Here is a 20980-nt window from a genome sequence, read left to right on the forward strand (position 1 = left end):
TTAACTTATCTAAGATTAAAGACTAACTTAAGCTTTGAAGTGTTTTTTGCAAGTACCATCTTTTTTACCTTATTAGATAGATATGCTTGGGGACTACTAGTCTCAATACTAGAGGGAAGAACAATTTTTATAAAAGACCATCGAGTGGGAAAAAAATCAAAGACTATAATGACTTGAAGGGCAAAGACTATAAAGGAGAAGACTTGTTAGATAAGGACAAGACGTGATAAAATTACCCATGTAACCTTCTGTAGGTACATAAATCAAGTATGGAATTTAAAAAAAAAATAACATTATTTGATATTTTGTTTCATTAATTCAAATCAACTGATAATCATAATAATATTTTATACATCAATTAAAATTAATAAAATGTGTGTGCGGGTGTGAGTGTGCAAGTTAGTCTTTCCATTATACTTAGTTACTAATTTTGTTGGTTTCTTAAACAGTCAAAAGTTAAGTATTATAATGACACATATTCTCTTTGTCAGTTGATTGTTTTCTCACCTAATATGGACCATAATGCAAGGTTTTGATACTTTTCAATCTACCAAAAATACTTTCTCATGTTTAAATTTTATGGTCATGGATGCTTTAGTTAAAATAGAAGGTTGTTGTTGGGTTTCATAGAATTTTTTATAGTTAGATTTTTTTTTTTATCTTCATCACCCTTAATTTCTTTATTTGTTGTATACCCTACATTATTGAAAATTTGGGATTTAACAAAATGAGTGATCATTTTGAAAGATCTCAATTAAGAATACATAAATTAAATATTGGTTCTTTGTTAAGGTCTTCATTATATCTACATAAGGGTACATAGGTAATTTTATCACTTTTGGTCCTTATCTAATAAGCCTTCTCTCTTATAGTCTTTGGTTCTGCCCACCCAAGAGTCTACTATAAACAATCTTCTTACCTCTAGTATCAAAACAAGTCATCCCCGGACATATCTATTTGACCATACTATTTTTTTGCATATCTATTTGACCATACTATTTTTGCATTGGCATGATCCTTGATTAAGGGATTTTGATATCCCTACACTACAAGCGCACCAACCATTGGTGTGGAGGAACCGCATGTCTTGGATATGATTGATTATAATTTCCTTTCATGAAATCGTAGTTTTATTGAATCCAATTTTAATGCCAATTATGCATCCATAATTCGTTCCATGCCTATATTTCTCGCTAACCACAATCATGAGCTAATGTGGAATTTAAGTTAGGATGGCGCATATAGTGTTAAATCAGCATACCATTTATTTATGAAACTTTTTCTTGATACTATAAATTTAAAAGTGCCTAGTCAATGGATGAAGTTATGATAACTTGAGAATCCTCAAAAGTCAAAAGACAAAGCATTTATTTGCCGTATGGCGCGAGATTGCTTCCAACAAGGCAAAAATTAGTATGTAAAGGTGTCCAATGTTCCACCTTTGGCCCTTTTTGCGAATATCCGGAATAAACTTGGCATACTCTTATTTTTTTTATATTTTTTTTTTGCGTATGACCTTGCGAAGACAGTTTGTACTGCAGCTGGATTTTGGAATTTAATTTAACCAATTTTCCTTTCTAATTGAATTTTTTTCAGGTGCTTTGTTCAGGCTTTTATATGTGCTCTCAAAGGAACAGATGAATAATGTTGATATTATACAGTAGTGTTTATGGAGGAGACGGAATTAGAAGGTTTGGAATGGTGTCTACAAAGATCCCCATATTTCAACCAGTCTAGCAAAGAATGATTTCACTAAGTGACGGACGCAGCCAAGCTTTAAACTAAACGTGACAATCAATTCCCAACAAGCTCGACACCACATATGACAAAAACCTTCTCATTTTTTTTTTTGAAGTAAACCAAATCAACTTAATTCATTAAAAATAAGAATTTCAATATAGGGTAGAATTAAATCAAAACTAGTGGAGCTAACATGAAACCTGGACGCCTTAGCTAAAATGTGAGCAACGTAATTTGTTTGTCTCCTAATAAATCTTACCAATAGTAGAATTAAATCCTAATGAATCTTACCAATAGGTTCGAATAAGAATGTAATAATAATTGACATTTTCGTAAAGCATGACCATAATAGAAGTGGAGCTTAATACATCATCAACTACTTGCTTGGAGTCTGTTTCTATAATAGCGTTTGTGATGCCCATATCACTAAGCCATGTGATCTAAAAGAGCTAGAGCTTCAGCTTTTGGGAGTCTATGAAACCATGTTACCAACCAGATTTAGCTTTAACAAAAACCTTCTCATGGGATCCTCAAATGTAACCTTCTCATAATCGATTATAAAATCCACTTAATTGATTATGTTTGAGGTAACTAAACACAACTAGTGAACTTAGTCGATTACAGTCCCATTTTAATCGATTAAAAGATTTTTACGTAGACCCGTGGATCTAATATAATCAATTATAACCAAATCCTCAATCAGTTAAGCTTGAGTTAAGCTAGTTTGTCTGCCATTCTTTTATGATGCTCATCTCACGGTTTAAGCAGTCTAACTTTTAGTGTAATTTCTTTTCTCATCCAAAAGAATCCCATAAACCACACACAAAATTTCACTGCATTTCTCACCTATTTCTATTAACTTATTTACCTCTTCTCTATTCCTCACTCATTTCTTCCCTCACAACTAGACAGAGTATAAGAGTAATTTAAAAAAAAAAAAAAACTATTACCTAAAGTGAGTATAAGAGTAATTTAAAAAAAAAAAACTATTACCTAAAGTAACTAAGTTGATTAATATTTAAAACTAATTAACTAAATTAGAGTATAAACTGAAACGTCCACCCAATACAATCTCAAAGACCAATTTTTTTTATTATTTAAAATTATTTCAGTTATTAAATAACTACCACTAAAGACATGACAATAAATATCTACATCTCTATTTACGATATATAAAAAAAACCTAAAAAGTGTTATGAAAAACTTTTAACACGATTATTACAAAGAATCTGTAATAATGAATTGCTTTATTACATGAGATTGTTTAGCGACACAAACTGAAGATCATCATGGGAGAAAAACTCGCCTAAAAGGGTAAGAAAGAAGCAGAAAAATCAAAACGGGAGGTAAATTAAGATGTTAGTATATACTATTTTAAATAATAATAAAAAACTAAGAAATTCTGTTGTGCGAGTGATAATTCTCCGTTGCCGATAATCCAGTCAGTTCTCAAATTTCATTTAAGTGAGCAACATCAGCGGATACAAGACATGGGCGAAGAGTTATCCTTCGGTTGTATGATAAGGCATTCAGGCCTGTCTGTACAATCCAAGTGTTATGAGTTTTGACAACAGAGAAACCCAAAAATAATAGCTCAGCTACAATTTTAGTGCACAATAATCCTAGTAATCCTATCGAAGAATTAACGAATATAATGTACATGTATGAACAAACCCCCAAGTCTTTACCTCCCTGTAAGCTAAAGCATGAAAAAACTGATTCCAGGACCTTAATTGCCACACGGAGTTTAGCAAGTAGATGGTATCCACTCGCTACTCGCTATGAAAGAAGCGAATAAGCTTTCTATACCCAGATAAAGCTGGTACTCACTCATCAGTCATCACATCGCACAGAATCCACAAGCACTTCATGGGGATGATACCCAACAACCAAAGAAACAATCCCAATATCACCGTTTAAGCAATATTAGCAATTAAGCATAACCCCAAATATTTGTCACTTGTCAGTGCGCGCACCTGTAACACCCGTAAAAGATAAGGGTGGAACACATGTAGGAAATTAGTTTCAAAAGAATAAACATCATAGCACGTTTTGGATATTTCTTGCTAAGTACAATCATCAAATACTGTGTGGATAGTTCATATTTATATTATATAGATTAGCATATACAGAGAAATATAAAAATGGGGTATGAACAAAAAAATAAGGCTCCTGTTTTGAACAGCAAGCTGATTTCAAGAGATAAAAGCTTAAATTATGATGACTCTATAAAAAGTTAAGTTCAGGAAAATAGATACACAAGGACAAACTATCACCTATACTAAAATGAATTTGCGAGTTGTTCCAAAAAATATATCTTGAAGAAATATTACAAGTTGTATGCGCGTCACCTCCGATTTTTCCAGTTAAATTAAACAAATTTGAGCCTATATAAACCAATTATGACGAATTATTAACAGTGGTAGATTAAATCAATAAATGGTTAACTAAAATAGTTCAATTGATAAAAGGTGTTCTTGCATGGTTAATGTGAAACTGAAATTGATTATTTAGAAGTCAAATGTGATCAATATTACTACTGGGATTATTAGCAGCAGAAATGTATATTCGTAGAACAGTAGCAATTATTAATTATTAATTATTAATATAATACCATTGCAAGATTAATTTGACAATGCGGACTGGCATTCCTAAAAAATGTCTTCACTCAACATTAGCAGCTTTTAAATAATAATTTCTATACATTTATATTGGAAAATTAAACCAAAGTATGCATCTTTGCAATATAGTTCACAAAAAGTCAACAGTAGTGCGTTGAATGTTAGTTTGATACCTTCAAAACTTTCCCCAACAATCATGCTTCAGGGATATATATATATTTTTTTATTTAAAAAAAGACCCTCTGGTATTTGAAGAATTTTCATAATTTGTATATATTCCCCTTTCTTTATCTTTCTCACAGAAGAAATAACTAGCAATGAATCATTGTAATTGCAGCAAGGAATAATGGGGTATAGACATAGTGTTGATCATGAATAACTGAAGTGAATGGGACGTAGTCTATCGGAATCCTTATTTGATATATAGATAGATATAAGCATTAAGCAATCTGCAAGCAAGCACAAATCCTAGGTATTGGAGAAGGAAAAAAAGAAACCAAGTAATCATAAAATTGACAGTTTTGTACCTGAAATAGTCATCATGGGGCAGCTCTAACTGTCAAAATGCCACATGCACCTTCTGCATACTATTGTTATATTTAGTTATGTCAGTTTTGATTTCACATTTTTGTTGTGGCTAGTTTTACGAGTCTGAGGATTTTCTATCGAGTAAACTAGAAGGCTTCCATCTTTTGTGCCAGCTAAGAAACATTCTTCTGGGGTTACTGTCAGAGATGTCATAACCTTTCCAATTCCTTGATATTTCTTAACAACTTCAAGTGTGCTCATAGAGCGAACAACAATCTGCCCCTGGTCACCTGCACCTACTAAAAACTCACCACATCTGCTCAATTGAATAGCATTAAGGCGTCCATTAGATTCAGAGGCAGCAAGATATTTTCCATTAATTGAATACAGGTGCAAACTAAGATCATCATCAGCATAAATCACAATCTGACCCCGCTGAGAGACAACTAGCTTTGTTATTGGACTGCCTGATGGATGCCGCAAGGATCTAACATATCTACCTTCTCGCAGGGTGTGGAATACACAAGTTCCATCTTTTGAACCACTAATTATAATATCAAGTTCATGATTAACATATAAGCAAGTAATTATATCATCATGCCCACAAAGGATGTGGCATGGAGTTTCAATTATGACATAATTCTTACGGGGTAATTCAGATTGACTGTTACGAATTCTCTTTTCTGTGGTTTTACCACGAAAAACTTCCCAAACCATTACTGTTGTATCATAACTTCCAGTTGCAAGGATACTTCCATCAGATGTAACTGCAGCACATATACAACTCTCTAGTCAGATAGGCAGCGAAAAATAGAAGGTTGAAAATCACAATACAAAATCACACGTTAACAAAAAGCTCACTGAAAGCTGACAAATGGACATTTATGTACACTGACGATTCTAAATTAATATGGACTTTTATATAATTTTTAGACTGTTACAATGCGATACAAAAGAAAAAACACTAATATCTATTTATTTATTATAGTAGACACTTGATCCTAATTAAATATAGATATAAACCATGAGATAATAAGTTAAGATACTCTAAATTCTTCCAGGATACAATCAAGATTATAGGAAAAATATATCTGAATGTTGATACAATCAAGATTATAGGAAAAATATATCTGAATGTTGTGTCAAACGAGTCTTGTTTGGATAAGATTTCCATAAGCACTCAGTGAAGAAGAAAATAAGGAAAAGGGAAATATGCTATTCCCATAAACTAAAGTAGCTTATGCATAAGTTAAAATCAAATTTTTAAAGAAGCTAAGTTATAGCTTATGGGAGAAGCTTATTTAATTTTTCCTCCTTTTGTACATTCAAGGAGAAAAATGTAAAGCAGATTGCTTTAGACAATTAATTTTGAAGGTTTCTTTGTTCAAGGAGTACTTGTTGATTCATTGTAAAGTGTTTTAAGGAAAGCTATGCTTCAAAAGGAGTGAAACTATACAAGGATTACTCGTTGAGTTGTAGGTACATAAAAAGATGTGATATCTATTGTGATATTGTTTTTGTTAACCTCAACATATTTCTTCTCTCTCTCTCTCTATCTTATATAGAATCACAATGTTTCTTATTTAAAGATAGAACAAGGATTATTCATCTTAAATCTCTTTGCTGCAAGCCCACGGTATATGTTGAAGCAGTTTAAAGGGTATTCATCTTAAATAAACAACAATCATTTTACTTAATTATGCTATCTAACAAAGATATTGGATATTTTTCATATATTCTAACAAAAGGATCACAATGACTGCAAATTTATGCCCCTCTGCCAAAAAAATCTTTATATGACTTTATTGAGTAAGAAAGATGACAGAAAAAAAAACAAATTTATGGAATGCATGCCACTCTTCAACACACAAGACAGTATATTGCAGTACACCAATATAATATTATGTAGCCACCCTATTATACGTACCAGCAACACAGCTCACCACATCCTTATGCTGTCGGATACTCTGCACCATTCTGCCATCGCTTAATGATATGACTTGGAAACTATTTTCCCAATTGCCACATGATATTAAGAAATTCTCAGAGGGTGTCTGCATTGTTGCAAAACAATGAGCTCCAAGTGCAACATTTTCAGGCACAGGAATCCCTATTTTGCGTGGGGAAAGTATGTCGGAACCAACTCCAAAGAATGGATCCTGCTGAAAGTTAAAGGTTGTTTTATTACTCATGAAACCAAACATAATTCTAATAAATAAAAAAACAAATAAGAATCCCGATGTATTATTCATCTGATGAAAACAAGCCTAACCTGGGAACCAGAAAATGTATAATTTCCACCAGACTGTAGTTGAGTTGTCAACCACATCTTAACAGACAAGGTGAGACCCTCATTCACAAGAACAATATTTGAGTCCATCAGACCAACATACAATATAGCAGATGAACAAGGACTTGTATCACAAACAATGGAAGTCAAACCGATAGAGTCAGGAGCAAAGTACAAAGGATGTGCAATTGGAATAGGTGGCCCTCTTCTTGGGTGTTTCTTACGAAATATCTGGATTGGAGTCTGACCAAAGTTGGCTATCTGGTCTTCAATAGCTGCTCTTTGCAAATCATCTTCCATTGTTTCCAGATCAACAGCTCCTTCATAAGTCAAGTAATAGAAGATGTTCGCTGCCTATAATCAAATGTTAAAATTTTAACAACTCAACTAACCTGAACTTTTAAAGTTTAGCCAATTCTGTTTTACAAGATGAGTTATCATTGAAAAAAAAAAGTGATCTTGATGTCTACCTCTACAGCAGGTTTTCCACGTTGCTTGTAACCAAATACCAAATCTATCCAGTGATGAAGATTTGAACTAACGTATTCACTTTCAAGGGCCTCCCGATTTCTCCTAACAAATTCTTCAGGTGAACCCTGTGCAAATAATTTATAATTAAGCCTTTTCTATTCAGTTAATTAGAATTATTATTGAGAGGAAATTCGGCTTGACAAGCTCTATTTCATGTAAATATTTCTTCAAAATCGAAAAGATCTAATTGTAATAGAAACATGCATTGAACTGGATTAACGATAGCTTCATCTTTTAGTGTGAGAACAGAATAAAAGAAAAAAGATTAAAACCCCAAGCATCTTATTGAGTAAATATACAATTTGGTTACATGTGTTGCTGTAGCACCTATTGGGAAAAATCCAAGTCCCACATCGACTAGAGATTAGGCAATTGAATAGTTAGAATAGTGGATTAAGCCTAACTCAACCCTACAAAACCGGCTTGCAATAGTATATAAGTGGAAAGCAACCCTCACCTTACAAGACAGTTTTGTAGGGTTGAGTTAGGCCGCTTAATCTACTATTCTAACTTGGTATCAGAGCCATTTAGATCCACTTTAAAAATGGGCCACCTACCATTGATGCATGCCTTATAGGCATGAGGGGGTGTATTGGGAAAAACCCAAATCCCGCCAATCCTAGATCATTAAAAAGGGTCACCCACCATTTATCCACGTACCAAGCCTAATAGTGCTGGACGTGAGAGGGTGTATTGGGAAAAATCCAAGTCCCACATCGACTAGAGATTAGGCAATTGAATAGTATATAAGTGGAAAACAACCCTCACCTTACAAGCCGGTTTTGTAGGGTTGAGTTAGGCTTAATCCACTATTCTAACTGCACCTAAAGGTTTCAATCTATACAAATCTGTCTTCTGTCCTCAAGGAATTGTTAGCAAGTTGACGACTCCAGTGTGGTGAACTTGCTATCAAGTTTGACATCTTTGGGGACGAATTTGTAAACATAGAAACTTTAAGAAACCAGAGCAACAAAGGTAACATTCTTTTGGGGGACCAGATAGTATATAATTAATTTATTATTATTTTAGTTATTTTTACTTACCTGTTTGAAGTTGAATTTGTTTTACTGATTATTTTAAATCGAAAGAATAAATACATTTTAAAGGAATCAGCCTAACAAGGCAAAATTTTCAAGATATTGCACACATGGATAGAACTATACTAGTGTTTTATTCCATTGTATTAAACTAGAATCATAACCTGTGCAAATTTGCACTGCCATCAACTCAAAAACAGGTAAATGCCCATCTTTTATGAGTTAAAAAAAATAACACCGTCAGGGGAAGCAACATAAAAATTTGACAACTGGCTGCTAGCTGGACAGTTTTATTACAACTATTTGATTGATTACTTAGCTCCTGATTAACGTGTAAACATTTTAGCTATGACCTGTTGTTCAACCACAAAGTAAATATACCTTGCAACATATCATTTTCCCTTTTCTAATTTTCTATCAATGGTCTGGCCTGTCATGTATAAAAAAGATAAATATTAGTGGTTTGTTATATATGACAGCCTCATAAAGCTTTTCCTTGTGATAACCATGTTAATGTTATTACAATAGAGTTTCCAAGACAAAATTATTCCAACATTTTCCAACGGCTGGGATAATGTAATGCAGATTGCTTTAGACAGTAAATTTTGTAGGTTTCTATGTTTAAGGGGTACTTATTAGTTCATTTGAAAATGTTTTAAGCAGTTGAGCTTTTAAAAGAAGAGCAACTATTCAGGGACTGCTTGTTGATACATAAAAAGATGTGATATCTAGTTTTTTTTTTACTTCTTTGGGTGTAGTTAGGATTTCAAAAATCCTATAAAATGTATGAATGAAGTCAAATTTTCGTTTTTGTTAACCTCAATTTTTTTTCTCTCTCTTATATAGAATGACAATGTTTCTTATTACAAGATAGAAAAAATATTATTCATCTTAAATTTGTTTGGTGCAAGCTCACAGTATATGTTGAAGCAGTTTAAAGGGTTACTATTGTAAACTGAAATAATAACAGTTTCAATTTTTTGGATTCCAAAGAAAAAATTCGATAAGTGCTTGCTGAAGAGAAATGACAGGGGGGTAGTTCAGGGAGGGGGATCATCACAAAAAGATTTTGTATAATTCACATACCATATAAAATAAGCACATTTTAATCTCCAATAAAACGGTGCAGTAAAAGATCATGTCTTAACGAACACCAGCATTATTTTGAGCATGCTACTCTGTTTTGCATTGGTTTTAAGATATTTATGTACCTTAGCCCAAGGAGGCAGAGAAACATCGCCAATAAGTTCACCATCCTGTTTAACTCCAAGATGATAAGAGTTCGAATTGACAAGAAACTCAGGCATGTAAAAGAACTCAGGTATTAACTCCTTAACATCACTAGTATTTGTAAGGCAATTTTTGTAGGTGCCCTCAATGCTTTGGAAAAGACGGTCTGCATGATCAAATTTACCACCCTGATAACATAAAAGAAAATACATAAGATAATATATACTGTATATTTGAGTATTGTACTTTCATCAAGGTTATCAAAAACAGATAACGGTCTATGGCGATAAGCCAAAAATCTGCAATAAACATATGATGGAGGGCGTGGCGGCTTATGGCGGGCACCATGGCAGACAAAGATAACATATATATACACTAAAAACAAAACCAAAAATAAAAAAACAGACTTTTAGGATGCATGACTTTAATGTTGGGTGCTTACTTCTTAACATTGTGCTAGGTTTAATATAGAAAACAACATAATAGAACATGATAATGAAATTCTAAATTACAGATAAGTAAATTCCAAAATTTTGAAAAACAGAGAACAAAAAATCGAACAGATGAAGAACAAGAACAGTCACACAGAATAAGAGAGAGAGAGAGAGAGAGAGAGAGAGAGAGATGATGGACATCTAAAGAAATGAAAAAAAGAAAAAGAAAGAAATGGAAGGAAAAAGAAAAACAAACAAAAAAACAAAAAGAACTCTTATGGGTCGCCATATTTGTTTGCCGGAAAACTTTCTAGATAGAGCTCAGGCTGCCATGGTTTAGGTCGCCAGCAAGGCTATGGCCTAAAAAGGCTCACTGTAGTTGTTTGTTCACAACTTAGGAGCTTCACAAGAGAAAAGATGAGGAAAAAAAAAAGGATGAGGAGGACTTCTGCCATGAGCGCCACGCATGGCCATGACAGATATGATGGACACCACTATATAGCGAGAAATAATGAATAGCAAATGGCAAAGGGGTTAAAAAATGCCACGTAATACCTTTATGACGGCACCATATCGGATATTTGATAACACTGACTTTAATGAGAGGCAATTTAGTTACACGGAGAAGTGAAAAAAAAGTGTAGTTGCAGTAGAAGTGTTGAAGCTGAATATATAGTCATGGCACTAACAGTATATAAGATTTTGTGGCTGAAAATGATTTTTGAGCAACAATTTCCTAAGCATCTACCAATGAGAATACGTTAAGATAACAAGACTGCCATAATTATTGTTCAGAACCCTGTCCAACATGACAAATCAAAATGCAGAAATTGATATACACTTTATAAAGGAGAAAGTTGATCAAGGAGCTAACTGCATGCCATTTGTGTCTCTACCAACGAGACTACATTATGATAACAAGACTGCCATAATTATTGCTCAGAACCCTGTCCAACATGACCAAACCAAAATGTGGAAATTGATATACACTTTATAAAGGAGAAAATTGATCAAGGAGTTATCTGCATGCCATTTGTTCCAACCTCTCAACAGTTGCCGGACATGCTGTTTAGAGACAACATTGAATTTCTAGTAAGCAAGTTGGGCATGCATGTTAAATATATATGCACCAACTTGAGAGGGGTTAGTTTAGATTTTGTTATTTCAACTTTGAATAGTTTTATAGAAGGTTCAATAGAATAAAATTAGATCTGGTTCTGATGTGATTCTATCCTTTATCTTCTCCCATAATCAGATCTGATTTTGATTTCATTTCATCCTTGACTTTCTCCTATCTTTACCTAAAATTATTTTGTAATCAGATTGGCTAGAGAATCTCTAACCAATTCATACCCCCATTATAACTCTTTTAATCAATGAATAAGAAAATTATCCTCTTCTCCTAAACTACATTAAGGATTGAACTGCTAGCCTTTGCAGCATGTTAAATAATAGCTTTCACACCCCAATTCACAGTTTAAGGTGAGCAAACTTAATTTCATCCACAAATAATGTTTGGCAAAATATAACTGATGTTTGAACATGATTTTGGATCTCAAACCATCATTTGATTGACAGTGGGAAGAAGTTGTTTCTCCTTTGGGTGAAACCATGATTACAAACTATAATTAAAACATGTTATTAGTCATCAACCATAATTTTTATCTAATAAAAAAAATTATTCTTAGGTTTATTTGGAGGTTATTAGTCCTCCTTTTAAGGATTTAAGATTAAAACAAGGAGTCCAGGACTTAACCTAATTCTTAGAATAAATGAAAGTGCTTTGCCTTTTGCATCACATCATAATATACAATATCAATTGAATATCCAATTCTGAGTTTGTATTTTCTCTTTTTATCCTTCCTTACCTAATATAAACACTTATTAGCTTTGATAAAAATTATTTAACAGAAAGGGGATAAAGAAAACAGTTGCTATTTTTACCCTTTGAAAAACTCTGGTAAATTCATTGCAAGACATTTAAGGCTAGACTAATAGTAGAAATAACATCATATCTACCATCTAATCGAACATAAAAAAATAAACTAGGTAATAAAACTTTAAAATATCTAGTGAATTGGGATACCTGCAGGTATCGATGAAGAGAAGTAAAGGGCTCTAATCTAAGTAGGTAATAAAGCACAATGCCCATACTTGAGTAATGAGATCCATAGTAAAAACTGCATCAATAGACAAATATCATTACATCAGAGGACGTTATCTAACTATTTATATACATGCGTGCGAGTGTGTGATAAAATAAACGATCAATGTAAATGATAAACCCAGCCTGACAAGTACCTGGGTATATCAGGATCACAGAAGTTACGGTATCTATCTTCAAATACCTGAATGTAAGAAGCATACACTAAGAATACTAATTAAAAGATAAAGACCAATCCATATTTTAAAGAGCAATAGAACTATCAAACCTCAAATCTTTTTGTATCAAGCGCTCCAACAGGCTTTGAGAGATCCCGAAATGTAGATGACTTGTTAAAATCAAGAACCTCTGATGAGTGGTCAGCCAAGACCCAAGGAAAAACGGGATATTGAGTCAAATCATTATAAGATCTTCCAGCAAGTGTATTGAGAATCATTAAATACTCAAAGTTTGTTATATCCCTTCTCCTCCAGCTTTCTCTGACAGTTTCTGCCATTTCCTGTGCAGCTCGCCGATCAACAAAACTAATAGATCCACTCTTATCCCTCCCACTTCCTTTGGGAAATAAAAATTCATTTCTTGTAGTAACTATCAAGTTTCCTATATCTTTTGCATCCTTCTGCGATGCAAAGTTTAAAAATACTGGGGCAACTGAATCACTAAAGAAAATCTCTATTGCAGTATATCTGAGCAAATACCGCGTCCAATGAACAGCTTTAATCTAAAATGATAATCAGACAAAGAATCACCCAAAAGAAAAGAGAAAAAAAGGTAATCAGATTTCAATCTGTAAAGTGCACAAAAATGTGAAGAAAATGAAACCAGTAAACCAACCTTGGCCATGCTCCATCTTCGATGGCGTTTAACACATCTCATAAGTTTAACAGATCCATTTCCATTTATAAGCTCTACATTACCGATCATAGTTCCCTTCTGAGGATCCATTCCAGCAAAAGGCCACTTCAAAGATCTTTGTTTTAGATCAGACATAGTCAAATCAGAATTGATTGAGGCATCAAAGTTTCTAAAAACAGATGATCCACCAGTACCCTCTACCAAGAATTGAGCAAAAAAATGCAAAACATTTTTCATGACTGCCAAATGACCAGCTAATTTTCTCTTTGGGGTCACAAGGACACATGGAATTGATACAAGTACCTGAAAATGGAAATTTAGCAAAACATAAACAATACAGTTTCATACTCCCTTTAAATACCAAGAGACCACATTCCTTCATAGCACATACCTCACTAGCTTCGGCTTCAGGTGAAGAAGAAGTATCTTTTCGTTCTTGCACAGTATCCTTCCTGTTACACACATCCTTTAGTAAGTCTGAGGATTGACAGTCTGAATGATCAGAAGCCTTCTGTCCACTTATTTCAGTATTGGCATCACTAATGTCCAAAGTCCCCTCATCAGTTATTTTTCTTATGCCTTTCAGCAAGAGCTGCTTCATTTGTTCAGGTATATTATTCACAAAACCAGAATTACTTTCATTAACAGGAGTAGCAACCCCACTAGCAATGGCAGAAAAAGGACAACACAGATTTTCATCAAAATGGTAATTTTGCCTTAGTTTTAGCCTGCGTCGCCATGTGTCTTCTGTTTTATCAAGTTTCCAGTGTGTAACAACACTATTTGGAAAAGGGTTAGTAGACCACGGACCCCTCTCATCAATTAAAGAACGAAACAAGTGTATCCATTTTTCCTGTAAAAAAGCAGCCCTAGATATTAAATTTAGCACCTTTTATGAGCAAAAAGTAGGGTTAAAAAATAAATCGATAATTATATAATAAAAAAAAGGGAGGATGATATACATACAGCAACATTTTGCTGCTCTTCCTCACAAGTAAGCTGGAATTCAGCTCTTCTGCTATCATCTGAAGCAAGAAGAGAGTTCAAACTACTCTTTATATCATCTTCAAAAGCTTTCTTACTACTAGATTCTGCCAAGGAGGTTTCATCAATTCTAGAATGAAGTTCCTGTATCTGCTGGCTGCGGTCCATTTTAGATGTCTTCATATATTTAGCCTCATCACTGACCTGAAAAGTGAGAGGCGTCAGTTAAAAACACAAAATAGAACTGGTGGTAGATAGAAAAATAAGGCTTGCAGAAAGGTATGGCAAAAACAACGTGCCATGAAACAAAACATTGCATTACCCATAGCCAATCAGGTAAGTAATAATAATTTCATTCTTATTTAATATGCCTCCATGATCGTTCATATAGAGTGGAAAAAGTGTAGCAGGCAATGAAAAATTAAATTAAGTATGAAGAACAGATTTTATGCATTGCTTGACGAAAGGCTGTGCAATACATTTTAGTTCCTGAAATGATCTTAATTTTACACAACTGGCAGTCATCAAATAACTAATCCTAAGCAGGGGATTGCATGGACTCATGCTAATAACTTAATATAGGATAAATTTCTTACAAATTATCAATGGAAATTTCAATTAATCTATGAGTTAATTTTAAAATATAACATTTCAAAATAATTGGAAATATCAAATATCTGATCGTCAGCTTCAATCAATGATATTGGAGATCCCCTCCACCCATTCCCCCGAATAAAAATATATAACAACGAAACACATGCATTGAACAATATATTTTCAGACATACCGCTGTCAGAACTCGATCCTTTTGAATTAAATTTTGAATGGACCCTGCATCTTTTGAATTGTAGCTAGGATCCAAGGCATCATCTCGGCTCGCAATACTAGTAGCAAGCATTGATTTTCCAATATTGACAGTCTCCCGTATCAAATGTGATAAAAGATGAAAACGAACACCATCATCCAATATTCCATATTGTGACCTAACAAAAAGCAGTGTCCTACCAACATCCAAACCAAAAGTTAGTTTCTGACAAGTTAATCTCGAAACTTGAGAATTGGCTATGAGCCTGCTTATTATAGATTTTTGTGGTTACATAAACACATCCTATGGCATTTCTGTCAGCAGAAAATATTTCTTCATGTGATTAAATGCTCAATTGGGCACTTCCCACTGTGTAAAAAATATATGGGGGCCACTGGGGCAAAACAATAATCCATGTTGAATAAACATTTAAATTTATAAACCTGCTTGTATGTATTTAGTAGAAATGTTACCAGATAATAAGTTGCAGCCTGCTCTTGCTTTGCTCATCGTCAGCATTTAATAAAAGGCAAGGTAAAAGTGAGGTGAACTGTTGGACACATCGTGATGCTCTTTCTAGAGAGGATTTACACAAATACAGAATAACAAGGCGATAAATAATTCTAGGACACCTCTCTCCTCGTAAAACCATAGCTTTGTCAACATTTTTGTTAGGTTTTGCATTCAAAGCAGTGCTAATCCCTCCTGATACAACAACTGCAGCCACTTCAGCAGCAGGAATGTTTAATGACTCAACTAAACCACGTGCCCTTTGACCAAGAGATGGTCCTGCAAATGACGATGATTTGGGTAACATGTTGCTGGATCCTTTTCCATTCATCTTGCCAATAACAACCCACAATTTGTCATATAGATTCCACCACTTCTCCTCAATTGTATCATCATTTGGTGTTGGCTGTTTAGAATTCGGAGATTTTCTGAAAGTGCACATTATCATATTGAAAACAGGGTTAGCAATTTAGCATCAATCAAATATCTGTTTTCATCAATGCAAGTAGTGCCACAGGGGCAGCAGGGTTCTGCATTTTCATACCTAGAAATTTGTGCATCAGCTTCTTCTATCAATACTTCTTTTAAGGCAGAACTATAATCCTTGTGACATTCCATTTCCAAATCAACATGAGAATCAAAGTCATTTCCAAGGAACTGTAAGAAAAAAAAAGAGCATATTTTCAAAACATATTGAAAAGGATAGAAAACATTAATTATATATAAAAACCGAAGCATGATATAATTACCTAAATACTATTAAACACATGACACTATCATATTGAAGACTCAGGCTTATTTGGGGAAAACAAGCCCTTGTTGAAGTTTGGAGAGAACTTGTTTTACTTTATTTCTTAGTTTCAAACATTTAGAGAAGAAACTTTTGTTATGTTTAGGACTAGTCCACCAAACGTTGTCCACGGTCAAACATTTTTTTTTTATTTTATTTCTAGCAGCATAAGGGTTAGAAACAAAAGGCAGAAGACCGATGTAGTGATGGTGCACTAGGGGCTCTTCTGAGTGTGGTGGAATAAAGTGCCAACACCAAGCAAGTCTATTCCTACCTAGCTTCCATGAGATGCAGTTTTTCTGTTGGCATCCATATGCCAGTAAAAGATAATTGCTGTTTCAACAAAATTTGAGTATTATGTTACACTGATGTCCACGTTTGATTTTTTTTTCCTTAATGTTTTTATAAGGATATCTCTTACACCACAAGTAATTTACTTAGCTCATAACATCAATTTCTATCAAGAAAAAATGAATAATTCATACATAAAAATTGCAGGTAAGCCCAATACCGGGAGTTCTTTATCAATTTCAGAGATCAGGGTCTCATCAATCAATCTCAGAAGGTACAATGTATTGTCGCGACAGGGCTGTGAAATGAAAATATTGTCTGCTGCTGACAGCTCCACCAAATTCTGAATCAAATCCTCATATATATCACGAAGAAAAATTTTATATGAACTGCCACCCTACAATGGAAAATTTAGAAACAAAATCATCACTTGAATAAAGAATGTTATAACCTGAATAAGGAATATTATATGTTGACTATAATAGCTAAAAGACTAGAAGAACTATCATAAGCACATTCTTGCATCATTAAAATGTATAACGAAGGTGTAGTTAGATTCCCAACATACTTCCTCAAAGTGCATAAGAAGGAAATTGACTGTCTCTTCCATCTGTTGCCAGCCACCTTTTACAGAATGCAAATAGTGACAGAGAACAAGGGAAAACAAATTCCTCACCAAGAGCAGCTCATCCATCCCACTGTCACCTTGATCAGGTGATTTGACTTTGTACTCTTTTAACACATCAAGCTTCAGAGATGATGTTAACCAGGAATTCCACCCATATTCCTATTAACAATATCATCAATTAAAAAATAATTTATCAACTGTGTTAACAAAGAAGAGGAGCTTTCAAAAGCCATACCATAAAAGCTTCAATATTTGAAGCATTTGAATCAAGAAGGTCAAGCAAATCTCTGATTATTTTCATTCTCACACGTGCATCCTTACAGCTAGACAGATATCTGAAAATCAGAGGCAACATTTGAGGAAGTAAAAAATGACTACCCTTGCTTCTCACCCTCTCCAGGTGGTTGTGTCTTTGTAAAACCTGTAAAGAAGAACTTCATTGAGAAATCGCCAGCAAGTGACCATCAATATGCATCCTAAAGACTAATGACTAAATGACTTTGTCTAGGAAACTTAATTTACTTGAACTATTTATCAAGCACACAACTTAGACTTGTAATTCTGTTTTGCAACTGTTGTCAGAACAAATATAGAACTTAACAGGAAAAAAGAAACATGAGAGGGGGTTATATGTCATAATACCTGTTTGGGGCTAGCACCACCAAGAAGAACATCAAATAAAGTGGCACACAGATTGTCTGTCTGTGGAAAGCAGAACAGCCTGTCAGATATAGCTAAGAAAATTGGTTGCATTCTGATTTTCCTTTGGCTATCTGAAATAGATCTGGATCTTCCCATTGGGAGACTAAAGAATCGTGACCCCTTCTTCTCGGCTGGCAGGCCAACCAAAAGCCTCCCTATGAACTGTAAGCTCAACAATCTAATAGACTCGGATTCCCTAGAAAACCAAAAACCACAAGAAGGCATAAGGAACCAGATATACAGTACCTGTTTCACATAATTATTTCTTTAACCTCCAATCAATATTAAAAAAACCTAAAATATTCAGGGAGCAATTATAACACCATTTATAATTTCTTTATAGGAAAAGAAACTATTCTGACCCGTAAGTCCATTGGCATCATTAGAGTCACTGCGTCTGAGGTATTATCTTTGCACTGACACTCACTGGGCTGTTACAGTTTTGTCTTTGAAAAGACACCTCAACGGGTTAAGGAAGGTGTTTATAAACTACCCTTAGTTTCGATTCCTAAACGAAGTAAGACTTTTAGACATACTGGAACAAGTTCCCTAATCAAGGCTAAGGGTCAAGTCTCGACTAGGCGAATTGTTCCAGCGGGTTAAGGAAGGTGTTTATAAACTATCCTTAGTTTCGATTTCTAAACGATGTAAGACTTTTAGGCATATTGGAACAAGTTCCCTAGTCGAGGCTAAGGGTTAAGAGTGGCCTAAGTAAGGGTAGTTTACAAACACCCTCCCTCCTTAACCCGTCGAGGCACCTTTTGAAGACAAAATTGTGACGGCCTAACGAGTGTCAAAATGAACGATACTTCAGACATGGTGACTCTAACAATGCCAGCGAACTTATGGTCGAAATAAAAACGTTTGTTTTCAAAGAAAAAAGAATATATAAAGGTAGTAGAAGGGTGTGCAAGGGATATTGTGGTGGATTCTGTTTGACTGTTCTGAAGAACACTGAACTCTTAATCTTAACTTCTATATATATTTAAGCTTTACAGTAAGATATACTTGCTTTTTACAGAAATGTGAAGCAGAGCACAAATAAGGAACCTAGGAAAAGATGATGAGCCTAGTAATCCATAAAGTCGCGACTTCTATTTCTACACTCTTCCAAAGCTACCCTGATCCAAGCTTTCTAATAGTACAGAGAAAGAGCATAAAACAAGCTCTCAAGAGAACAAAACAAAAAAATGAACAACCAGAAACTATGAGATGAAATTGTGTAAATTTCTAAAATGTCAAAAAACCACCTCTAAAAATATCATGACCAAAAAAAGGAGAAAAAATAGTTAATTGAAGGATAAGGAATAAATCCCAAATTCGATGGGCACATTCATGTTGGAGCATCAGAAATGTTAGAAATAGTAGAAGGGCCCCAAATTATCTTTAGTACTGTTAGGGCTCAAATTACCTTTAGTACCTTTTTTGGTTTTTCTTTAATAAAAAGTACTAAACAATTCATTAAAAATAAAACACAAAATTATGTTCTCGACAATGCATGTAACAACTGATGTGGCTGTTACTGTCTCATGGAAAGTGTAGGGTAATGGATACTTGAAAACCACAATGCTATATAGTGCCACTATAACAGTAATTTAACAGATGAAAGTTCATTTAAAGAAAGCCAAGGATGACATACCGCTGGAGAAGATTGACAAAAACCTGACAACCACCAATTACATTAACTTGTTCCACGAAAGAAACCAGTAATGATATCTGGGAAACAGCACGAATGACCATGTGCAAGACATCTTCAATACAGGTCATATCCTGACATTTTTCAAAAAATGCTATGAGAGCTTTTAGGTCTCCAGCAGCAATGTTCTGCCTGCACATCCCCAAAAATATAGAATAAAAAATTGAACAGTGTATGTAGAGGAGGAATATTAAATACATTATGGTGAATGTCAAGTGGAAAGGGGAAAGATGAAACCATACCTAAGACTCATTTCACCAAGACTTAACAAAAGAAGACGGATCTTACGCATTTCTTCTTTACTAGGCCTTTCCCCGTTATCATCTTCATAAACAGGATGTTGAAGAAGGTTACTTCCAACAAATGATCGAGACTTTACATTATCGCAATAGAATTGGTGAATTATATCAAGAACACGTGGGAGCCGACATTGACTCTTCAATAATCTAGGATCATTGTCAAATTGCTGGATCAGAAACATATACAGTTCACGTTGCACCTTGTAAACAGTGTAAACCCAGATAAAAGGATTAAGGAATATGTTAGAAATAGCCTCTTTCACTAGCAGCTCTGCCAATCCTGAGAAAAATTGAAAAGGTAGTTAAAAAAAAGTTGTAGCAAAAGAAAATACATCAAATGAAAAATGGATGTAGAAGAAATGGGGACAAATTACACACCAGAATTGGAAACAACATTAAAAAGATGTTTCAATGCAGAAAGAGTTTCCAAATTAAGTTGTCGTGGAGGAACTGATTGCAACAAAAACCCCAGGACAGAAAATCCAGACACAATATGCATCTGTTGTTGGTTTGCAAAATTTTCATCTAATAGAGATGCAATAAGCTCAATAACTTCAGTTGTCACATATTCCCTCATTGTCAGTGTTAGTGGGGCACCCTTTACAGATTCTCCAACTTCTTCATTTTCAAATTTACAACACTGAGTAATAAGAGGGAAAAGCACAGATACACCACCAACACAGTATATTATCTGCTGTAATAAGCGTCTTGAACATAACTGAGTACCACCAACTACAGCTGCTTCAAAAGAATTCTTATCCAATTGTTGACTTGTTATTGGTGAAACATTAAACAGCATTCTACCGACGCTTGCCTGAAAAAAATAATAAATAAATCTAGATGTT

At 34.2% G+C, this 20980-nt stretch overlaps 1 protein-coding gene across 6 annotated transcripts in view; it reads right to left on the reverse strand.

The window, feature by feature from the left end:
* Positions 1 to 2933: 2933 nt before the first annotated feature.
* LOC109801880 (binding protein) overlaps positions 2934 to 20980 on the reverse strand; it is a 60443-nt gene continuing 42396 nt past the window's right edge. For 3 of the 6 annotated variants that reach the window (XM_020363031.3, XM_083077134.1, XM_020363037.3), the window contains 22 exons: positions 20514 to 20949; positions 20079 to 20415; positions 19780 to 19968; positions 18081 to 18336; positions 17674 to 17859; positions 17379 to 17597; positions 17031 to 17207; positions 16274 to 16386; positions 15693 to 16157; positions 15202 to 15415; positions 14397 to 14618; positions 13822 to 14283; positions 13410 to 13733; positions 12844 to 13296; positions 12713 to 12759; positions 12498 to 12591; positions 9959 to 10165; positions 7650 to 7775; positions 7162 to 7533; positions 6817 to 7051; positions 4889 to 5656; positions 2934 to 3716 (listed from right to left, as the gene is read on the reverse strand). In XM_020363031.3, the coding sequence (XP_020218620.2) occupies positions 4965 to 5656; positions 6817 to 7051; positions 7162 to 7533; positions 7650 to 7775; positions 9959 to 10165; positions 12498 to 12591; positions 12713 to 12759; positions 12844 to 13296; positions 13410 to 13733; positions 13822 to 14283; positions 14397 to 14618; positions 15202 to 15415; positions 15693 to 16157; positions 16274 to 16386; positions 17031 to 17207; positions 17379 to 17597; positions 17674 to 17859; positions 18081 to 18336; positions 19780 to 19968; positions 20079 to 20415; positions 20514 to 20949 (5826 nt within the window). In that variant the 3' untranslated portion in view covers positions 2934 to 3716; positions 4889 to 4964. Of the gene's footprint in view, positions 3717 to 4888; positions 5657 to 6816; positions 7052 to 7161; positions 7534 to 7649; positions 7776 to 9128; positions 9178 to 9958; positions 10166 to 12497; positions 12592 to 12712; positions 12760 to 12843; positions 13297 to 13409; positions 13734 to 13821; positions 14284 to 14396; positions 14619 to 15201; positions 15416 to 15692; positions 16158 to 16273; positions 16387 to 17030; positions 17208 to 17378; positions 17598 to 17673; positions 17860 to 18080; positions 18337 to 19779; positions 19969 to 20078; positions 20416 to 20513; positions 20950 to 20980 lie in introns of those variants that run through there. The other 3 variants (XM_020363034.3, XM_020363035.3, XM_029272092.2) reach the window with 3 other exon arrangements.

Source organism: Cajanus cajan, chromosome 6 (genome assembly GCF_000230855.2).
Source record: "Cajanus cajan strain Asha chromosome 6, NIPB_CcT2T_4, whole genome shotgun sequence".
NCBI lineage: Eukaryota > Viridiplantae > Streptophyta > Magnoliopsida > Fabales > Fabaceae > Cajanus > Cajanus cajan.